Here is a 23,164-nt window from a genome sequence, read left to right as displayed (position 1 = left end):
CAAAGAAAAATCCTTCACAGATGTACATATATAATTGTATGACTGTATAGACAGTTACTTCTTTTTTGATGCACCAAAGAGTAGCTTAATTTCCCTTCAAGAAGTTCTCAGAATCTTTGCAATCTAATTATTTACACTCTAATAATAAATTACAAATATTTGCAATCTAATTATTAATCTAATTAATTATTTGTTTTTTGAGACAAAGTCCCACTCTGTCACCCAGGCTGGAGTGCAGTAGTGTGATCTCAGCTCACTGCAACCTCCACCTCCTGGGTTCAAGCAATTCTTATGTCTCAGCCTCCCAAGCAGGTGGGAATACAGGCATTTGCCACCCCATCTGACTAATTTTTGTACTTTTAGCAGAGATGGGGTTTCACCATGTAGCCCAGGCTGGTCTCAAACTCCTGGTCTCAAGTGATCCACCCGCCTCAGCCTCCTGAAGTGCTGGGATTACAGGCGTGAGCCACTGTGCCTGGTCTAATGTAAATATTTAAATTGAGATTCAAAATGTTAGTGTCTACATTTTAAAATAAATGAACAAAAATTTATGTGGCCAATTTATTCTCTTCACAATTGTAGTCTCCAAATTAGCATACTATCCAATTTTTTCTTTTCGTTTTTTTTGAGACAGAGTCTCACTCTGTTGCCCAGGCTGAAGTGCAGTGACATGATCTGTGCTCACTGAAACCTACACCTTCCGGGTTCAAGCGATTCTCCTGCTTCAGCCTCCTGGGTAGCTGGGATTATAGGCGCACACCACCATGCCTGGCTAATTTTTGTATTTTTGTTAAAGACGGGGTTTCACCATGATGGCCAGGCTGGTTTTGAACTCCTGGCCTCAAGTGATTTGCCCACCTCAGCCTCCCAAAGTGCTAGGGTTACAGGCATGAGCCATAGCACCCAGCCCAATTTTAAAAGTTATTATTAATTTCCCATTGTATTATAAATAAAGCTCCTGTGAACATAATTTATTTCTTAAAAATAGATTCTTAGATGTGACTGAAAATCTTTTCTCATTTCAAAAGCTCTTGATACAAAATGGCAACTTACTTTCCAGAAAGATCATACCAATTGATGAGCTCCTTGCAGTGACAGAGTGCCCATCTCGCTTTAGTCTTAGCTTTTTAAACCTCTGCTAATCTAAAAGATGAGGTGTTACATTATTTTCATTTTTATGGGCTATTATTATTTCTTATTTTGTGAATTGATTTTTTTGTGTCATTTGCCCACTTAAAAAAAATTAGAATTCATTTCTGTAAGTCTTACCTCAATCATTATATCCAAACAAGAGTCCAAATCCCCGACTTGCAGCTTACTGGTGAGGCCTTGCAGCAACATGTGAACAGTGAAAGTCAGCACATGGACCTAAGGTAAGATGCACAGTAACAATATGAATGTTAACAGTGTCACACTAGGAAAACATAAGATCTAGGAAGCACTGCAAAGAGCACACTCAGAGTTTATATGTCTTCTATTGCCAGGAGAAGCTTCCACAAATGACACAGTTATTTCACTACCTAAAATCTTATAACCAAATGATCACTTTGTACCAAAGGTGTTCAGAAACACACTACCATTCTTAGATCTGTTGTTGGGACTAAACCAGGCCAGTGATTTATAAAGAGAGGCACAAGAGTCTTGAACTTTATTTTTATTTATTTATTTATTTATTTTGGAGACAGAGTGTTGCTCTTGTAGCTCAGGCTGGAGTGCAATGGCGCGATCTCGGCTCACCGCAACCTGTCTCCCGAGTTCAAGAGATTCTTCTGTCTCAGCCTCCCGAGGAGCTAGGATTACGGTCACCCAGCACCATGCCTGGCCAATTTTTTTGTACTTTTAGTAAAGGTGGTGTTTCATCATGTTGGCCAGGCTGACCTCGAACTCCTGACCACAGGTGATCCGCCTGCCTCAGCCTCCCGAAGTGCTGCGATTACAGGCGTTAGCCACTGTGCCTGGCCAAGAGTCTTGAACTTTAAAAAAAGAAGACCAACCTGTGAATTACGGAGCTTGCCCATGTTGAATGCAATCAAAGCTTGTAAATAAAAGGTTATGAAGGAAACAAGTTTTTGCACCCCATAGCAACCAAGCTGATGTTTCCTGAGAGCTTATTACAGGGTAGGTACTGCATGAATACCTTGCATGTATTACATCATTTAAGCCTCACTCAGCCAATCTATGGAGTAGGTACTACATTATGAGCAGTTTTTAGATGAGGAAGCTGAGGCACAAAGAGGTCATGGATAAGAACTGGTGGAGTGAAGATTAGAAATCAGTCTCAGGCTCTACAACAGGTTATCCTGCCTCTCAAGCTTTTTGAATTCTTTATGCTGCTTCTAGGGCTGTGAAATTATCAAGGTAAATATCAGATAATGGTCATAGGCTAAGGAAACACATTTAGTTGTCAAACCATAGATTGGGTCTTAAAGGCATAGTTTCTTATGTACTTACTTGTGATCTTTTTTTTTTGGAGGCAGAGTCTTGTTCTGTCGCCCAGGCTGGAGTGCAGTGGTGCGATCTCAGCTCACTGCAACCTCTGCCTCCTGGGTTCAAGAAATTCTTATGCCTCAGCCTCCAAAGTAGCTGGGATTACAGGCATGTGCCACCATGCCCAGCTAATTTTTATATATACATATTTTTTAGTAGAGACAGGGTTTCAGCATGTTGGCCAGGCTGGTCTTGAACTCCTGACCTCAAGTGATCTGCCCACCTCAGCTTTCCAAAGTGCTGGGATTACAGGTGTGAGCCTCAGCATTCGGCCCCTACTTGTGATCTTTAAGTACTTTTATATATAGCAGGTTTCCAACTTACATTGTTTTGATCTATGATTTTTCAACTTTATGATGGATTTATTGGGACACTATCTCATCAAAAAAGTCAAAAAGCATCTGTATTTGAAATGTTTGCTGTGAAACTTATATATATATATATAGAGAGAGAGACAGGGTCTTGCTATGTTGTCATGCTGGTTTTGAACACCCTGGGCTCAAGGTGTTCACCTCCCACTTCGGCCACCTGAGTCGCTGGCAGTAAAGGTGCACACTACTGTGCCCAACTTTCCTATAACTGTAAAAAATCCTTTTGGTGGGGGTGAGGATGACGAGTGATGCTCAAAGAGAACAATTCTGGTACAGTCTACATGATTAATACTAAAGCTGAAATCCATTGTTCTCTCAACTCTAATTTAGTTATTTTAACAAATAATGGGATAGACTTGAAGAACAGATGGTTAGAGAAAAAAAGGGCTACTCATTTAAATACCTCAGGTGTTCCTTAAAAATGTGTGCCTGAACCCTCAAGAACAGAGATGTGTTCCTCCTTGTATGTCCAGTTCCCAACAGACCATGTCTCGCAATGCTGTGGTGGTGGCAGTGGCCTTGAAACGGGGACGGGCGGAGCTACAACTCTGGGAGGGGAAGTTTCCTCTACATTCATTGGAACTATAGTTCTGAGAGGGTTGGCCTAGTCTAGTTGCTTTTCTCTTTCTGTCTTGCCACTGCTTGGCCCCTGACATGGGCACAGCTGCAGGAGGCACATGGCAGAGTGGGAAAAATAAAGCCCCAGTTTTCTAGCAGAATGACTTAAATGAATGCAAAAATTAAGTGTCAGCAAAGAAATAGAAGATCTAAAGAAAAAATAAATGAATATTTTAGAACTGAAAAAACCAAAAACTGAAATAAGAAACTCATTGGATGAACTCAATTGCAGAAAGATAGGAAAGAGGGAAGAGTCAGTTAACCTGCAGATAGACTGAAAGAAATTATCCAACCAAAACAGAGTGGAAGGAGAGCAAAAAAAAAAAAAAAATATATATATATATATATATATATATGAATACAGCCTCAGGAACCAGTGGGAGAAAAACAAACATTCATTTCACTGGAGTCCCAGGAGAGGAGAAAGAGTGCACTGCGGGAAATTTATTTTAAAAAATACTGGGGCTGGGTGCGGTCGCTTATGTCCGTAATCCCAGCATTTTGGGAGGCCAAAGCAGGCAGATCTCTTGAGACCAGGAATTTGAGACCAGCCTGGATAACACGGTGAAACCCCATAGCTACTAAAAATACAAAAACAATTAGCTGGGCGTGGTGGCTCATGCCTGTCATCCCAGCTACTTGGGAGGCTGAGGGATGCAAATTGCTTGAACCTGAGAAATGGAAGTTGTAGTAAGTCAAGATCATACCAGTGCACTCCAGCCTGAGTGACAGAGCAAGACTGTCTCCAGAAACAAAACAAAACAAAACAAAAACACAAACAAATACTGGCTGAAGCGTCTTCAAATGTGGCCAAGAAGCTCAGCAAATGCCACACAGAATAAACCCAAAGAAATCCACACTTAGACACATCATGATCAAACTGCTGAAAAATAATGGCAAAGCCTTTAAAGCAGCCCAAGATAAACAGCACATTAGTAAGAAGGGGACAACAAATTGAATAACTCATCAGAAAGGCAGGAAGGGATGCTTCATAATTTGTAAGTGTGATGATGGGGTTTTTGTGTTTATGTGTGAGATGTGTCTCCTTCAACCTTGTTAAAATAGTTGGGCATTATCTGCCTGATACGGAAAAAAAAAGAAAAGACAGGTTGGAAGGAAGTAGCACAATATTTTTAAAGGAAAGAACTAAACAGCTAAAAAGAAAGAACCGTTAAAGTGAAATTATATATCCAGCAACAATATGTTTCAGGAATGAAGGTAAAAGGAAGACATTCATAGAAGAAAACTAAGAGAATCTGTTCCCACCGTGCCTGCTCCATAGCATTGCTAAAGGACACACTCTGGACTACGGCAAAATGATATTAGAAAGACGTGTGGAAATTCAGAAATGAAGGAAGAACAGCAGAAACAGTAAATCTCTAGGTAGAACAGACTACTCCCCCTCTTTTTTTGGGGTGGGGTGGGGTGGGGACAGAGTCTCGCTCTGTCGCCCAGGCTGGAGTGCAGTGGTGCGATCTTGGCTCACTGCAAGCTCTGCCTCCCGGGTTCACGCCATTCTCCTGCCTTAGCCTCCCGAGTAGCTGGGACTACAGGCGCCCGCCACCACGCCCGGCTAATTTTTTGTATTTTTAGTAGAGACGGGGTTTCACAGTATTTGCCAGCGTGGTCTCAATCTCCTGACCTCGTGATCTGCCCACCTCGGCCTCCCAAAGTGCTGGGATTATAGGCGTGAGCCACTGCGCCCGGCCCAGACTACTCTCCTCTTGAGTGCTGAGAACTTGTGTGACAATTATAAGTAAAAATTGTAATACTGCCTAATGAAGTTTTCAATATATGGAGATGTTAATACATAAAGAGCTATAATACAAACGGTGAAGGGCAAAGGGACCTACAGGGTGATATGGTTTCTACATTCCACTTGAATTGGTAAAACACTGATTCTCAGTAGACTCTTGAAAGTTAAGTTAATATATGGTAATCTATAGAGCAACTACTAAAAATCTATACAAAGAAAGATAGTCAAAATGAATATGACATTTCTTAGTGTGTTAGATTTACAGTCTATAGACTAGGAACCTTACCCATCAACAAACTAGGATATACAAGGTAAAGCTAACTACCAGGAGTCTTAATCATATAGATGGTACCAAAATTGTTTTCTTCAAGCATCATTCTTCATCCCCAACCCAACAAGTAACATGGCTGCTTACTTGAAAAGAACAAGCTACAGCGTTCCTCAAACTTCAAATCACCCAGGGATCATATGAAAATGCAGTTTCTGTAGGTCAGGTGTAGGACCTTTAAATCCTGTATTTTTCACAAGCCCCAGATGCTGCAAATACTGTCTGTCCAGGTGCCATGGTTGGAGCAGCAAGGGGCTAGATACCACATAACCACTCGGAGTGTTCTTATTTTATTTTTTTGAGACAGGGTTTCACTCTGTAGCCCAGGCTAGAGTTCTGTGGCACAATCACAGCTCACTGCAGCCTTGACCTTCCAGGCTCAAGCAATCCTCCCACCTCAGCTCCCTGAGTAGCTGGGACCACAGACATGTGCCATCAAGCTTGGTTATTTTTATTATTGGTTTTTGTAGGGAAGAGGTCTCACTGTGTTAACCAGGCTGGTCTTGAACTCCTGGCCTAAAGTCATCTCCCTGCCTTGGCCTCCCAAAGTGCTGGGTGTACAGGCATAAGCCACCGCACCCAGCCCCTCATTTTATAACTTACATTTTATATTCCAACTCTTAAACAAATGTGTATGTTCTTTATTATTCATACCAGTGATAACACAGTCAATACACATTCAAAAATAATTATATTAAGAACTCAGAGAATATAAAGCTTGAGATGAAGTAATTTGAGAGAAAAAGATAGGTCATGTAACCCAAGCCTATGAGGATCTTTTAAAAATCAGATATAGGAACTATTCAAATAACAGATTTCCTTAATACTAATTAGAAACTTTTGAATATTACTGCTCAGTGTCTCAGTGGATCAAATTGATTAAAGACAGGCCCGAAGTTCCATAACTTGCAGTGTTCAAGTTGCAAATATTTTAACTCCAACAGAACTTGAATATAAAGCACAAGATGCAATTTACCTGGTATCCACGGACAAGGGTAGTCTGTAATTCTTTTAAAACATATTGGAGGAAGTGCACACCAAGATCCTCTATTATCTTCGCAAGAGTGCTGCGTGCAATGTCTCTGATTTCTTGGGCTCTGTTCTTGAGTAGGGCACACACTTTCAGCAAAATACTAGAAAATGAGAAGTTGAAAAATGATTAATCAAATAAACGAAGCAATTAAACATATACATATCCTTTTGTCTCTTAATTACTCATAACTCAAATTTCCCTGTTAAGACTCTAAACCACAGCAAGTTATGACAGTACTTTTCCTCTTCCTGACAAAAGAGGTTCAAAAACAAGGAAGAAAAGAAGCAATTTTTGAGTTTCACTAAACTTCTAATTTGTTACAAAACACACCTTGGCAGATTAGCTTCCATAACTTCTTGTGGAAGGGACTGCATTAGTTTAACCATGGCAAACGCTAATGGAACGCGAACCACTTCCTCATCATTCACAACCTTTGACTTGATGAGCTTGTGTTCTTCTTCTCTTTTAGTCTGCAAGAAACATTTAGGTTAAGTTAAAATGAAAGTAAACGGATCAGTGATCTACCAACACTGCAACCTTGTATTTGAAAGACAAATTTTTCTAGAAGGATGGATGATCATTTAAAAAAAAGAAAGAAAAGAAAGGCAGCCCTTTCTATAGATCTTAAGTCCATTTCTAAGTTTATTTAAAAATAAACCAAATCTCTAATTTGAGGATAGCTCTCTAAAAATTATAAAAATAACAGGAGTAAGAATGTTCTACTTTTCAAAGAAGCCATCAGAAAAAAAATAAAGCCAAATTTTCACCAGTGTGGATTTTCACTGCTGTGAAGTATAGGAAACTCATATAAAATGTGTATCAGTTGGAACAGTCAAGTGTTTGAGTGACGCTGTTAGTATATATAAATACAGGGCCTCAAATAAAAGTTTATTTACAAATATACAAAATATACAAAAATATAAATCAATATTATATGCCAGGAGTTAGCAAACTTTCTCTGAAGAGGGCCAGATAGTATTTTTGGCTTTATGGGCTCTGACTTAACTCTGATGTTGTGATAAAAAGTCAGTACTAAACACTATGTAAACAAATGGGTAATTGTGTTCCAATAAAGCTATACAAAAACAGGCCACAGGCTAAATTTAGTCCCTGAGCCATTGTTGGCCAACCCATGTTTCACCCTGAGAAGGAAAGAAAGGCTTTGGCTTCATGAGAACGCACTGTTAAATATTATCTCTGTTAACTAAGAGAAAGATGAATTTTGAAGAGTGCAGAACTGACCAAAAAGTACAAAAGGGAAACATATTCTAATTTTTAATAACCTTTTTGGGACACGGGAGTCTCTTAATAACTACTTTGGAGATGGAAAAGCATTTATCTACCATATCAAAATCATAAAGAATGAGTGTTACTGCTTAGTTGCAGCAGGATAAGCCTGAAGGTGAAGGGATAAGAGTAGAGGGGTGAATTGTGAAGTGTTGAGATAAAAGGAAATCTAAAAGCTGAAATCAATCAATAATCACTAAGAGCCTCAGGGTGACAGGGCTCCACCAACACCAGAATTCACACAGACCTGCTGGACCCCAAATAAAGTTATTACCGTAGATGCAAGGCATTTATGTAGCCTGGGTAGAATATCCCCGGTTATGGTTCCTTGGATATTTTTAATTGTTCTCTCTAATTCTTCCTTGTTTTGAGGAAGGAAAGAGACAGGCTTTGTGATACACTCGGATTCTTTAGCTGATGTCCCTCCAGAGTCAGCTGGATCAGGGGTTCCCGGCTGTTCGTGGTCTGACAAACTCTTGCATGTATTTTCCTTCTCTTCCTCATCCACGTGCTCTAATTCCATGGCCTCAGGCTCTGGTAACTCAATTGCTTCAATGGCATCTATGTTTAATAAACAACAAAAGTCACCTTAAATCAAATAAGGAAACCACAAAGTTGTGGTAAGCAGTTTTTCCCACCAACATCCAACTTCCGATAAAAAATATCTAATCAGCAACTGTGGGCAGGCAAGGTAAGTGCTGAGGAACGAGCAGTAAATGAGAGGACTATGGGTTTTGCTTTCTCACAGTTTAGAGTTTAATGAGAGAGACAAATAAACTGCCGATTATAAAAGAACACAGAACAGCAAGTACAGGGTAATAGGGGAACACACTGGGAGGCTTGGGGGGCAGGAACGTCTTAACCAAATAAAGCACCTCCATTCATGAGCATGAAAATCCTAATGACAGCCAACTGCCCATAGAGTCTTTGTCAGTTTCTGGTATGCGATTACAACAATTTTACACGTTAGTGGGGATTCCTCTTTTCCAATCATCTGGAATAGCTGGTATAGGTTGAAATGATCTACCCCTTGAATGGTTGGTAAAACTTAGCTATAAACCAATCTGTGCCTGGTGTTTTCATCAGATGATTAACTGCAGATTCAATTTTTTTTTTTTTTTTTTTTTTTTTTTTGAGAAAGAGTCTTGCTCTGTCACCCAAGCTGGAGTGCAGTAGTGTGAACTCAGCTTACTGCAACCTCTGCTTCCTGGGTTCAAGCAATTCTCGTGCCTTAGCCTCCTGAGTAGTTGAGATTACAAGTGTGCACCACCGTGCCCAACTAATTTTTTGTATATTTAGTACACACAGGGTTTCGCTATGTTGACCAGGCTGGTCTCAAACTCCTGGCCTCAAGTGATCCACCTGCCTTGGCCTCCCAAAGTGCTGGGATTACAGGCGTGAGCCACCATGCCCCAGCCTAACTGTGCATTCAATTCCTTTAATGGTTAGAAATCTATCTAGATGTTCTATTTTCTTCTAAAGTCAGTTTTTGCATTATATTTTTCTAAGAATTTGTACATCTCAGCCAAGTATTCAAATTTATAAATACAAAGATACCTTTTGACTTAATTGTGACCCTTTTTAATTCCTAGTAATGTTTATTACATCTTCTATTTTTACAGATCAATCTTGTCAGGCATTTGCCAATTTATAATCTTCTAAGTAGCTGGGATTACAGTTGTGAGCTACTGTCCCTGGCCCAATTTATAATCTTTTCAGATACTTATTTATTTTTAGCTTTGTTGATTTTTTTTCTATTGTATCCAGTTGATTTTCCACCAATTGCTGCTCTAATTTTTAATTACTTATTTTCTTACACTTTCTTTCTATTTATTGTGTAATGCTCTTTTCACACAAGAAGGTGATAAAATTGGATTTCTATATAAATAATCTACAGCTCACATTTTTTCACTGATACAATTTAGACTAGTCTTCTCTTCTGTTATATAAAGTTTTCCAAGAATACTTAAACCATTCATTTTAGCTTCCCTCCTGACTCATTAATTGGCCATTGCTAGTAAGAGCAGACAAAGGGAATAAGTTGACTGTCACCATCTTTACTCATTATCATAAACTATCCAAGAATAAGATGAAAATCTTGTTTAAGAAAGTTTAAGGGGCGGGCATGGTGGCTCACGCCTGTAATCCCAGCACTTTGGGAGGCTGAGGCGGGTGGATCACGAGGTCAGGAGATCGAGACCATCCTGGCTAACACAGGGAAACCCAGTCTCTACTAAAAACACAAAAAATTAGCCGGGCGTGGTGGCGGGCGCCTGTAGTCCCAGCTACTCGGGAGGCTGAGGCAGGAGAATGGCGTAAACCCGGGAGGTGGACCTTGCAGTAAGCTGAGATCACGCCACTGCACTCCAGCCTGGGGACCAAGAGAGACTCTGTCTCAAAAAACAACAACAACAACAACAACAACAACAAAAAACGAAAAAAGTTTAAGAAACTTACTTTCTTCATTCTCAATTTTTTCCATTTGTTCTTCAAGAGTTTTGTGGTCAAAGTGGAATGCTTCTAACACTATTACTAGCAAACTGTTAAAAAAACAAGTACACAGAAATGTTCATTTGATTATTAATATCATTGGACTATAAAAGGAGAGGAAATTTAAACACTAATAAACATTAAAATTATTTTTATTAGCACTTTTAATTTTAACAGGTATTAGCATAACCTTACTAATACAAGATAAAAGTAAATTGAGATACAGAAAGACTAATTCAGAAAATATTTTTTAAATTACATTTAAAAAACAAAACAAAGAAGTTTGACCATACCTGACACCCAGTTTTTGATTGATCTGTCCCGTTTGTAAGACATGAATGAAATGTTTCAAGTAATACATATATGCTGACCAAGAGAGATGTTTGCAAATGGCTCCAATAACCTCTGTGGCAGCAATGGTTATATTTTCATGCTGTAAAATAAATCCAGAGTATCAATGCAGAACAAGTATTTGCTAATAAAACGCAAGGCTAACTCAGTATACTGAAAAACTCAGTAGGTTCTCGGTAATTACAGAAGAGAAAGAATGCCTAAACTATGCTCATTTTCCCCTCTAACCCTAGGAAAACATGTTATCCATTTAAAGGAATTATATCATCTTTTAAAGGCTATTAACATATTTTGGACTATTTTCCACTCAGACCTCCTTAATGGGTTCAAGACTACAGAAAGCAAATGAAATAAATTCAATGTAGAAAAACCGACAAATGACAAAAATTATGTATTGTGCTACTCAGTCCTCAAAAGTACACTGTAGGTGGTGGGGTTCGAGGTGAGGAAGATAATCAGGAAAAATAGCTAATGCATGTTGGGCTTAATACCTAGGTGATGGGTTAGTAGGTACAGCAAACCACCATGGCACATGTTTACCTATGTAACAAACCTGCACATCCTGCACATGTACCCTGCAACTTTTATCAAAAAAAAAAAAAAGTACACTGCCTCAGAGACATCTCTTTCAGGCCATGATGAAAAACAGAGAGTGGATTTACCTGTAGACCTTAAACTAGAAAAGCAGGCAAAACACATGAAACAGGCCAGGCACGGTGGCACACACCTGTAATCCCAGCACTTTGGGAGGCCAAGGCAGGCGGATCACAAGGTCAGGAGTACAAGACCAGCCTGACCAACATGGTGAAACTTCGTCTCTACTAAAAATACAAAAATTAGTTGGGCATGGTTGTGAGCACCTGTAATCCCAGCTACTCAGGAGGCTGTGGCAGGGGAATCGCTTGATTCCGGGAGGTGGAGGTTGCAGTGAGCCAAGATTATGCCACGGCACTCCAGCCTAGGCCACAGAGTGAGACTCCATCTTGGGAAAAAAAAAAAAAATACATGAAACAACAGTTTCCAAACCTTGGATATCAACCACTGCAGGCCAGTGATCTCTGAGAGAAATAAATAAATAAAGTGAGGCTTATAATTACCCCAATTTACTCTGTGGAGAGAACTGTTAAGTTGCAGCACAGGAAGAGAAACCAAAAAGAGCCCAGTGGTCTTCCTGAGTTAGAAGACAGGGTTGAGGCTACGGTAGCTACAGTCCACGGGGCACAGCACCAGAGAGAAGAGCTGCACAGAGGGAAGCTGCACAGAGCAAGCCCCTTGAGTCTTCGGCTGAGTACTGAGCAGTAAGCGTGAGTAAGGAAGACACGGGAAAAGGACCAAAGAAGGGAACAGGCAAAACAATCATCAAAGACCATATAAGGTTGAGGCTAGTTCACAGTCCCATCAGCCAGAGTGAAACACCTCATGCTACACAGGGCATTGGGTATTTAGGTCCTTAGAATGGTAGTATCTCAGTACCAGGGCCCTATTAGTCATAGACTAAAGGCTGCTCCTGCCCTAAGAGAGCTTGAAAGCAAGATTCTAAAGAATTAGACTATTCACAAGTAACCTAACTGCATCTGAGAATAATTCTCAGGAATACTTAAAGACATCCTAATGTACCCAACACCCAGTAAGGTAAAATTCATAATGTCTGGCACCTAATAAGAAATTACAGCTGGGCATGGTGGTGCTCGCCTGTAGTCCCAGCTACTCAGGAGGCCAGTGTGGGAGAATCACTTGAGACTAGCCTGGGCAACAAAGCGAGAACTCCATCTCTACAAAAAATAAATTAAAAATTAGCCAGGTGCAGTGGTGTACACCTGGAGTCCCAGGTACTTGGGAGGCTGAGGTGCGAGTCCAGGAGTTTGAAGCTGCAGTGAGCTATGATCATACCACTGCACTCCAGCCTGAGAGACAGAGCGAGACCCTGTGCAAGTTTTCTAGCAGGCTTGGCAATAATTTATAAAATTCTCATATGGTTATAAGTGGTTAAAACTTTAATACTTAGAAAAATAAAAGAAGTGAGAGAAAAGCATAAGAATGTTAAGAAGAGACATGAAAGATATTTTGAAAAGATGAAATTGAACTTCTAGAGATAAAAAAGACAATTCTGAGAGGGAAGATGTACTGGATGGGATTTACAGCAGATCAGACAATGCAGAAAAAAAGATCAGTGAACTTGAAGACAGAGCAGCAGAAAAATGAAACAAAATAAAACCCAGAAAAAAAAAAAAGATGAAAAGAGCAAAACAATATAAAAGCCTCTGAGTTATGGGACAACTTCAAGTGACCTAATAATGTACACTGGAGTCTCCAAAGGCAAGAAGGGGACCCAAAAATATTTAAAGAAATAATATATGAAAATTGCCAAGTGTGGCTGGGAATAGCGGCTCAACCCTGTAATCCCAACACTTTGGGAGGCCATCGCGGATGGATCACTTGAAGTCAGGAGTTTGACACCAGCCTGGAAAACATAACGAAACCCTGTCTCTACCAAAAATATAATAAAATTAGCCAAGAGTGGTGGCATATGCCTGTAGTCCCAGTTACCAGAGAGGCTGAGGTAGGAGAATCGCTTGAACCTGGGAGGCAGAAGTTGCAGTAAGCAGAGATTGTGCCACTGCAGCCTGGGTGACAGAGTGACATTCTCACTCCAGCCTGGGTGACAGAGTGAGATTCTGTCTCCAAAAAAAAAAAGAAAAGAAAATTTTCAAGTTTTATGCAAACTACATATCTACATATTCAAGAAAGTCAATGAACCCCGAGCACAAGAATCATAAAGGAAACGACACTAAGGTACTCATAATCAAATGGCTTAAAACCAAAGGTAAAGAGATACATTTTTAAAAGCAGTTAAGAAAAAACTCTATGAAAAAAATCCAGAAACTGTCTACAAGGGCCAGGCCAAACAATAACAACAAACAAACAAAAAAACAAAACAAAAACAAACAATCCCCAAACACATTACATTCGGGGGAACAAAGTTAAGAATGGCTTCTCATTGGAAATAATACAAGCCAGAATACAGTTGAGCACCATCTTTGAAGTACTGGAAGGAAAAAACAAAAACAAAAACACAATAAACCTGTCAATAGAGAATTCTATACCCAGCAACATTATCTTGCAAAAACAAAGACAAGCAAAGACAAACAAAAGCGGCAAGAGTGAATCACTAGCAGACCTGTACTAAAAATTAAGGGAAGTCCTCTTATCAGAAATAAAATGAAGTCCAGGCACAGTGGCTCATGCCTGTAATCTCAGTACTTTGGAGGCTGAGGTGGGAGGGTTGCTTGAGGCCAGGTATTTAAGACCAGCCTGAGCAACAAAGGACACCCTGTCTCTACAAACAAAAACAAAAAAACAAAAAACTCACATACACACAAAAAACAAACAACAACAAAAAAATCCTCCTTTGTTTCCTGCCACAACAAATAAATAAGAAATTTTAAAAATATAATTAAAAGAAGAAAAATGATACCAGAAGAATATCTGCAACTCCACAAAGAAACAAAGAGCACCAGAAACTATAAATGTGTAAGCAAATATAAAAGACCTTTTCTTTATTTTCAAAGAGCTCCTTAAAAGATAATTGACTACTTTTTTTTTTTTTTTTTTTTGAGACGGAGTCTGGCTCTGTTGCCCAGGCTGGAGTGCAGTGGCGGGATCTCAGCTCACTGCAAGCCCCGCCTCCCAGGTTCACGCCATTCTCCTGCCTCAGCCTCCCGAGTAGCTGGGAGTACAGGCGCCCGCCACCTCGTCCGGCTAATTTTTTTTTGTATTTTAGTAGAGACGGGGTTTCACCGTGTTAGCCAAGATGGTCTCGATCTCCTGAACTCGTGATCCGCCCGTCTCGGCCTCCCAAAGTGCTGGGATTACAGGCTTGAGCCACCGCGCCCGGCCGATAATTGACTACTTAAAGCAAAAATGACAACAATGTACTGTGTAGTTTAAAATGAATGGAGAGGCTAAAACCTACGGCAAAAATCCCTCAATAACTAATAAGCCAATGGAGATAAAATAAAATCTCAAAAAAGTATAATTAATCCAACAGAAAAAAAGATAAAGAGAAAAAAAGAAAAAATTGGGTCAAATGGAAAATAAGACTCAGATCAAAACACAATCTTATAAATAATCATATTAAATGCGAATGGTCTAAATACCAATTAAAAGGTTGTTGGACTGGATAAAAAGCAAGACCCAGTCAAAAGCTACCAATAAGAAACCAACTTTAAATGTAAATCATAATTAGGTTAAAAATATAAGTCTAGAAAAGGATATACTGGCAGGGCGCGGTGGCTCACGCCTGTAATCCCAACACCTTGAGAGGGCGAGGTGGGTGGATCACCTAAGGTCATGAGTTCCAGACCAACCTGGTGAACATGGTGAAGCTCCATCTTTACTAAAAATACAAAAATTAGTTGGGCATGGTGGCAGGCACCTATAATCCCAGCTACTCAGGAGGCTGAGGCAGAAGAATCACTGGAACCTGCTAGGTGGAGGTTACAGTGAGCTGAGATCGCGCCACTGCACTTCAGCCTAGGTGACAGAGACTCCATCTCAAAAAAACGAGATATCATGTGAACACCAACCAAAGCTAAGTATACTTTATTTTTTTTTCCTGTCTACATGCCATTCATATTTTAATGGCATCAAACAGTTAGGTTATGCTTACTAGCTTTTTAACCCAGAATATAAGGGAGCTATCTTTTAACTACTTAGATAATTCTTTTAAACATTTTGAATATCCTGAAACAACAGAGGAAATCTACTATTGTATAAGACTATGTAATCAACAGTATAAATTTAAGTCCCAAATCCTGACATCACTGCAATTAGATTTGAATTTCTATGATCATTTAATACCACCTTTCATTAATCTTTTTTTTTTTTTTCAAATAGTCTTGCTCTGTTGCCCAGGCTGGAGTGCAGTGGCACAACCTCAGCTCACTGCAGCCTCTGCCTCCTGGGTTCAAGTGATCCTCCTGCCTCAGCCTCCTGAGTGGCTGGGATTACAGGCATGCACCACCATGCCTGGCTAATTTTTATATTTTTGGTATAGACGGGTTTTTGCCATGTTGGCCAGGCTGGTCTCAAACTCCTGACCTCAAGTGATCCACCTGACTTGGCCTCCTACAGTGCTGAGATTACAGGTGTGAGCCACTGCACTTGACCTCATTAATCTTTTTAATCAATAATTATTTATCTAGTCTTTACTATGTGCCAGGTACCATTCTAGGCACTGTATAATATAAAGGTTAAAACAGCCCTAAGTTCGAATATCTGTTCTGACTCTGGGCGTCTCTGAGAAAGTTGTATAACCTCACTTCTTCTCAGATTGCTCTCCTGCAAAATAGTACTTGAAGAATAGTCCCTACCCTACTCCAGAGGGTTGAGCTGTTGTGAGAATGAAGCACTTGAAATAGTGCCTGGTACCTGGTACGGTGTTAATGATAACTACTATTTCATGTCACTTCTTGTAAGTCATTTGCGAAAATAATAACTGCTCACTAGGGTAGTTAACCAGATTTAAGTCCTATGACACAAAAATAAAAGTATGCAATTTTAATAATGTGATAATTTCTAGGAGGAAGAATATTTTGTGGTGGGCCTTTGTGAGCTAATAATAGAAAAAAACACAAATAATAGCCATCATTTAGATAGCATTTACTATGTGTTAGGCACAGTTCTAAGAGCTTTAGAACTATTCTAAACCTCTAATTATGGTGGTGATATCAACATAAACACCACCAACTCCATCTATATTTTGGCAAAGGGTGTCATGGTATGGGAAGAGGGTCCTTGGTTTTTAGATCTAATGACCTACCTTGAGCATTTTCTCATCAAAAATTGGAGTCATGGCATAAGGCATGATGTAATTCTGAAGAGATTTAGAAGACAGAACAACTTTGCCTTCCATTAGTTGTTTTGCAAGTTTCTTCAAGGCTCTTGCTCTTCTGTGGATCTATGAGTTAGATAAAATATGAATTAGTTACTGAATAATCTCACCTTCAAACAGCTCCATTTTAGTATCGTATTCTCTTTTCATGAAAAGATTAAAGGAGTGGCTGGGCGCAGTGGCTCATGCCTGTAATCCCAGCAATTTGGGAGGCCAAGGTGGGCAGATCACCTGAGGTCAGGAGATCAAGATCAGCCTGGCCAACATGGAGAAACCCAATCTCCACTAAAAATACAAAATTAGCTGGGCATAGTGGCACATGCCGGTAATCCCAGCTACTCGGGAAGATGAGGCAGGAGAATCCCTTGAACTCTGGAGGCGAAGGATACAGTGAGCTGAGATCGCACCATTGCACTCCAGCCTGGGCAACAAGAGCGAAACTCCGTCGCAAAAAAAAAAAAAAAAAGAAAACACAGTCTATGTGTTACATGAGCAAACACCTGTGCCTTGATTTGCTTTCAGAGATAGAATCCATAGCATTTGTTTAACAGTGAACACAAAGTATTTATGCTTCTTAGGAAAAGGCAGAGAAAAGCGACACTATTATTAACTGTGGTTGGTGATACCACCAAAGAAATCAGAATCCAGGAAATGATCATCTTAATACAAATTTCAATGATGATCATAAAGGCTAAGGAAAGAGAAGCTTAAACCTTTTCGGAAAGTTAAAACACGTCTTTCCAAATGAGGCAGAACTGTTTGAAGTATTTCATAGGTAGGAAAAGCAGAATTGTCTTCTACCTGAATGTGCTTCATGTTCTCAAAAAAGTCCATTTCTGGGTCATGGTAATGAGTAAGCTGTACCAAGTCTTTGAATTCCAGTTGGTTTGGAAAGGTTTGAATTAAACAGGAAAGTATCGTGGTATAATCCTGTTGAATACTCTGTAAATATGAAGTGAAGAAAAAAATATTTTATTTTAAAAAGAATTTGCTTCTGAGATAATATGAGGAAACAGAAAAAGACATAAAATTTTAAAAAGTAAAATATTTCCACTCTTAAAAAAAAAAAAAAAAAAATCAGGATTGCTCGAGCCCAGGAGTTTGAGAATAGCCTGGACAACATGGTAAAATCCTATCTCTACAAAAAATACAAAAATCAGCCACGTGCGGTGGTGCATTCCAGCCTGGGCAACAAAGTGAGCCCCTGTCTCAAAAAACAAACAAACAAACAAAAAACCTGACAGCTGTATTAGATCAAAAGTGACTGGTGGCCAGGCATGGTGGCTCACGCCTGCAATCCCAGCACTTTGGGAGGCCGAGTCGAGTGGATCACTTGAGGTCAGGAGCTCGAGACCAGCCTGGCCAGCATCGTGAAATCCCATCTCTACTAAAAATACAAAAATTAGCTGGGTGTGGTGGCGCGTGCCTCTAATCCCAGCTACTCTGGAGGCTGAGGCAGGAGAATCACTTGAATCCAGGAGGTGGAGCTTGCAGTGAGCCAAGATCACGTCACTGCAGTCCAGCCTGGGCAACAGAGCAAGACTCCATCTCAAAAAAAAAAAAAAAAAAAAAAAAACAGAAAAACGTGACTGCTCTCCTTTCTAGTGCCACTCCCATTAAAAGTCCGGTGACTATTTACTCAATCAAGTATTCTCATCAAATGCACTAAGCCTTACTACTTTTCTATACAACAGTAGCAAATGTGGGAAAACAAAACAAAACACAGCCTCAGACAGTAGTGCCTAAAAGACAAAGTTACATACCTCCGTTTGGCTCTTCAGACCTTTCCTCAATTTCTCCAGGAGTGAACGGTGGATAATTTCTCTATAGTCTTTCTCTGTGATGTTCAAGGCAGCTAGCTTTTTGATGATACTCATCAGGCACATGCTGGCATTATCACTTAAACTCATATCTCCTAACTGCAAAAAAAAGAGGAAAAAAAAAAAACAAATTATTCTATAATAACTACAATATGGAATATTACTTCCCAGTACAAGCATCTACAAAATTCTGTCACCGGGCTTGTAAAAATGCCTACTAAGCAAGTTCCCACAAATACTTCATACCTAAGGGAGAACCAAATGTGGGGCTATGAGGAATATAATACTATAAATGGCTGAAAAACCATGCTTCCCAAGAAGTGTCATTTAATTTCAGGTAGCACTATGAAATGTCCTTGTTAATTACTTTTACCTCCCAAAGCAGGCAGTCTAAAAGGTTCACTAAAGCCAGTTTTCAATATTCAGTATCAGGTCATTACTGAAAATGACAGAATTGGCTGCTCCAGAAGCCAGTTTTCAATATTCAGTATCAGGTCATTACTGAAAATGACAGAATTGGCTGCTCTAGAGTTTGTGGTTTGAAGAATGTCAAAGTGAGTGTAGGGAAGGTATCCTTGACTCAGCCAGCCAGGCAGTGACTTAGAATTTTTTGTGCTGAGTTTTGACATGATTATGAAGAATGAGCATAAAATGGGGAGATTATTTTTTCATATATTACATAATCCTTAATATTAGATGAATAACTATAAAATGCCACAAAGAGATCACTGATGCCACTACACAGTTAACAATAATCAAAGGTTTCATTTTCTGCATTTTTGGATTTTAATTCAGTTCAGCAACATAGCACTTAATATAACCCAAACACTTTTTATTTCTCTTATAACTTCAATAAAAAAGGGATAATTTTCAATTAGCACAGTTACGTGTTTAAAAATTGATGTAACTGATACACCATAAAATTCACCCTTTTAAAAAATTTACAATTTGGCTGGTTGTTGTGGCGCACACCTATAATCCTAGTACTTTGGAAGGCCAAGATGGGCAGATCACCTGAGGTCAGAAGTTCAAGACCAGCCTGGCCAACATGATGAAACTTTGTCTCTACTAAAATGCAAAAATTAGGTGAGTGTGGTGGCACGCCCATGTAATCCCAGCTACTACTCAGGAGGCTGAGGTGGGCGAATTGGTTGAACCCGGAGGCGGAGGCTGCAGTGAACCAAGATCACGTCACTGTACTCCAGCCTGGCTGAGAGAACAAGATCCTGTCTCAAAAAAAAAAAAAAAAGTACAATTCAATGGGTTTTAGTATATTCAGGAGGTTGTGTGATCATCACCACTAATTCCAGAACATTTTCATCACTCCCAAAAGAAACCCTATACCCATTAGAAATCACGCCCCATTCCTCCCTTTCTGCAGCCTTTAGTGACCTAATGTACTTCATCTCTATGGATTTCCCTATTCTAATACATAACTTCTTGATTTTTTTCAAAATGCTTTCATATGTGTTATTTTATTCACAATATTTGCCTTTCCAATCGTAAGAATAAGTGTTTTGCCAGACAAAAGATTCTTCACATGACGAAATTTAATCCTAAAAACCTTTGTCCCCCCTCAAAAAACAAATTTAAAGATTAGGTCACTGTATTAGGCAGCTGTATTACCAGAACAATAAAAAATAATTTATGAATTTTGCTATAATAACCTACCTCTAGATTATAGAAACAATTATGCATAACTGGAATTAGGTAGTTAACATCCACAATTTGCATTTCTTTAATATAAGAGGTGATCGTCTGGAAAGTCTCAAAGCGAAGGTCAAAGTTGATATCATCAAGATGTCTTTGATCGAAGGCGTTAAGCTATAAGAAATGTCATTGAAATTATATAAATGAAGGTATATAAATCTTAAGTAAACAAAAATGATAATACTTTTGAAGCCGAAGAGAACCCTTCTTTCTTACCTTGACAACATCAGTAATATATTTTAACCCACTCTCAAAATCAGAAAGAGTCTGAAAGGAAAGAAAACAGTGTATTACCTTAACTTTTCTGCCCTCCTCCCCTCAGTTCCCTGTCCCCACTCAAATTCGTATAAAAACATCACCCTGGCATGAAGAAAGCCCCTAATATGGTTTATAAGTCATAATTACATTTTTTTAAAAACGGTGATTTGGAGTAAAAATGAATAGTACAGACCTCGAAAACTGTACAAAGCAATTTTCTTGACAGTTTGTTCTTAATAACTGAGAAAAGTTTTGCTATAGGCTTGAGGAAGCTTGTAGGGTCCACACAATGCTTTAACAAGTTTTGTACTGTCACCAGAATATCAACCTCTGTATCCTTGGGAAGAAATATTAAGAGAAGTCATATTTCAGTAAGTTATAAACTGGTCAAATTATACTTTAATATATCACAACATAGAAAACAATTACAAATAAGGTATGAAAGTAGTAATTGGAAAAATTATTTTATCATCTTTTAAAAGTTTTTAGCATTTTAATTTAATGTAAAACCCTTAAGAATGTGTGAACCAGTTTCTTCCTTTAATTCTAATAAGCAATATATGTAGTTTTGAAACATAATTTCTTCTATTGTCTAATCAAAAAAGATACAAGAAAATGAGCTTGCTGAAGTACAGTAGTCCCTCAGTATCCAAGGGGGACTGGTTCCAGAACCCCAAAAAATACCAAACTCCAAGGATGTTTAAGTCCCTTATATAAAGTGGCATGGCATTTGCATATCACCCACACACCCTTCTGTATGTTTTAAGTCACCTCTAGATTACTTATAATACCCAATACAATGTAAATGCTATGTAAATGGTTGTTATACTCCATTTTTAAACTTTGCATCATTTTTATTTTTATTTTATTTATTTATTCATTTTGAGGTGGAGTCTCTTTTGTCCATTCTGGAGTACAGTGACATGATCTCGGCTCACCACAACCTCCACCTCCTGGGTTCAGGTGATTCTCCTGCTTAAGCTTCCTGAGTAGCTGGGAGTACAGGAACATGCCACCATGCCTGGCTAATTTTTTATTTTTAGTAGAAACGGGGTTTCACTATATGGGCCAGGCTGGTCATGAACTCCTGACCTCGTGATCTGCCTGCCTTAGCCTCCCAAAGTGCGGGGATTACAGCCGTGAGCCACCACGCCCAGCTGGTTAAAATTTGCATCATTTTTATAATTACGTTGTTATTTCTCCAAATATTTTCATCCAAGGTTGGATGAATCCACAGATGTGGAAATGTGAATACAGAGGGCCAATTGTATACACTTCTGGTTGTCCACAGATCTGTGGTCTTCTAAATTGAACAACTGTGTGGTGAGAAATGTTTAGTATCACTACTGAAGTCTGACAAATGAGCATGAGCCACTGGAGGACTCTTAATTAAGACTGAACTGTGGTTTGCAAATCATACCAGAAACACTTAGCTGTGTCTGAATATTAAAAGTCTGATTTTTATTCCATTTTGCCACTGTGATCTACAATTAAGATTATACAATGTGGCCGGGCACGGTGGCTCATGCCTGTAATCCCAGCACTTTGGGAGGCCGAGGCAGGCGGATCACCTGAGGTCAGGAGTTCGAGGCCAGCCTGGCCAACATAGTGAAACCCCGTCTCTACAAAACATACAAAAAAATTAGCTGGGGGTGGTGGTGGGCGCCTGTAGTCCCAGCTACTCGAGGCTGAGGCAGAAGAATTGCTTAAATCCAGGAGGCGGAGGTTGCAGTGAGCCAAGATTGTGCCATGGCACTCCAGCCTGGGACAACAAGAGTGAAACTCCATCTCAAAAAAAAAAATTTTATACAATGCACTTCTTGGGTTCCAGGCTTGTTAGAGAAAGAAAAACGCCTGAAATGAATCAGAAGCTAAACAAGGGAAACAAAGGGGCTAGTACTTTGTTATTGTTGTAGATGATGACGTCTCCACTTTCTTGCCTGCCTGCACCCATTCCTAGCGTCTGTCCTAATCTTTTCCCTCTCATTTTTTAATTTTATTTATTTAATTAATTAATTTTTTTTTTTTTTGAGATGGATTTTCACTCTTGTTGCCCAGGCTGGAGTGCAATGGCGCAGTCTGGGCTCACAGCAACCTCCGCCTCCCGGGTTCAAGCAATTCTCCTGCCTCAGCCTCCCGAGTAGCTGGGATTACGGGCATGTGCCACCACATGTGCCACTGGCTTATTTTGAATTTTTAGTAGAGATAGGGTTTCTCCATGTTGGTCAGGCTGGTCTCGAACTCCCGACCTCAGGTGATCCGCCCACCTGAGCCTCCCAAAGTGCTGGGATTACAGGCGTGAGCCACCCCGCCTGGCCTAATTTTTGTATTTCTATAAAAAGTCTTTTAAGTTCCTTGGGACAAATGCATCACAAAATCTAGCCAGTAAAAGTGCTGCTTGCAAGTAAACCTAGAGATAAAGCGCTACTCTAAAGACAGAGTAAGTGTCCTACGAGTTTGTACCTCAGCAATATTGCCACGGTGGAGGAATGGAAGGAGAAGCGTAATGAGTAGAGAACTTTGTTCTTTGTCTTTCATAAACTTGCTGATCCTAAAGAAGGAAAAAACAAGTATGTAAGGACCATATACAGGAATATTTCTCTAAGAAGTTAAACTTTTTGTAGAAAAACATCAGTAACTAAAGACACAGTTTTAGCATTCCAATACACAGCTAGCTTTTAAGTATGTGTGCATGTATAAAAAGTTTACCTCAGTTACTTAGCTGTGCTACTCTTACTCCTCTCCAACATCAAGCTCATTTA

The 23,164-nt window shown here is 39.5% G+C and overlaps 1 protein-coding gene and 1 non-coding gene across 4 annotated transcripts in view; one reads left to right on the top strand and one right to left on the bottom strand.

The window, feature by feature from the left end:
- Nucleotides 1-23,164, bottom strand: part of UTP20 (UTP20 small subunit processome component) — a 108,525-nt gene that overhangs the window by 23,150 nt on the left and 62,211 nt on the right. For all 3 annotated transcript variants that reach the window (XM_017946146.3, XM_003907027.5, XM_009181515.4), the window contains exons 32-44: nt 22,866-22,953; nt 20,596-20,739; nt 20,361-20,411; nt 20,106-20,258; nt 18,378-18,533; nt 17,416-17,556; nt 16,543-16,680; nt 10,664-10,803; nt 10,338-10,420; nt 8,155-8,441; nt 6,924-7,063; nt 6,537-6,693; nt 1,270-1,368 (exon numbers count right to left, since the gene is read on the bottom strand). In XM_017946146.3, the coding sequence (XP_017801635.2) occupies nt 1,270-1,368; nt 6,537-6,693; nt 6,924-7,063; nt 8,155-8,441; nt 10,338-10,420; nt 10,664-10,803; nt 16,543-16,680; nt 17,416-17,556; nt 18,378-18,533; nt 20,106-20,258; nt 20,361-20,411; nt 20,596-20,739; nt 22,866-22,953 (1,777 nt within the window). The remainder of the gene's footprint in view (nt 1-1,269; nt 1,369-6,536; nt 6,694-6,923; nt 7,064-8,154; nt 8,442-10,337; nt 10,421-10,663; nt 10,804-16,542; nt 16,681-17,415; nt 17,557-18,377; nt 18,534-20,105; nt 20,259-20,360; nt 20,412-20,595; nt 20,740-22,865; nt 22,954-23,164) is intronic.
- Nucleotides 4,461-4,562, top strand: LOC116269087. Its single transcript, XR_004176401.1, has one exon. It is a non-coding gene; the product is annotated as a small nucleolar RNA U13 (small nucleolar RNA).

This window comes from Papio anubis, chromosome 9, assembly GCF_008728515.1.
Source record: "Papio anubis isolate 15944 chromosome 9, Panubis1.0, whole genome shotgun sequence".
NCBI lineage: Eukaryota > Metazoa > Chordata > Mammalia > Primates > Cercopithecidae > Papio > Papio anubis.
The sequence above is the reverse complement of the archived record's forward strand: the minus strand, read 5'-3'. Positions and strand labels throughout refer to the sequence as shown.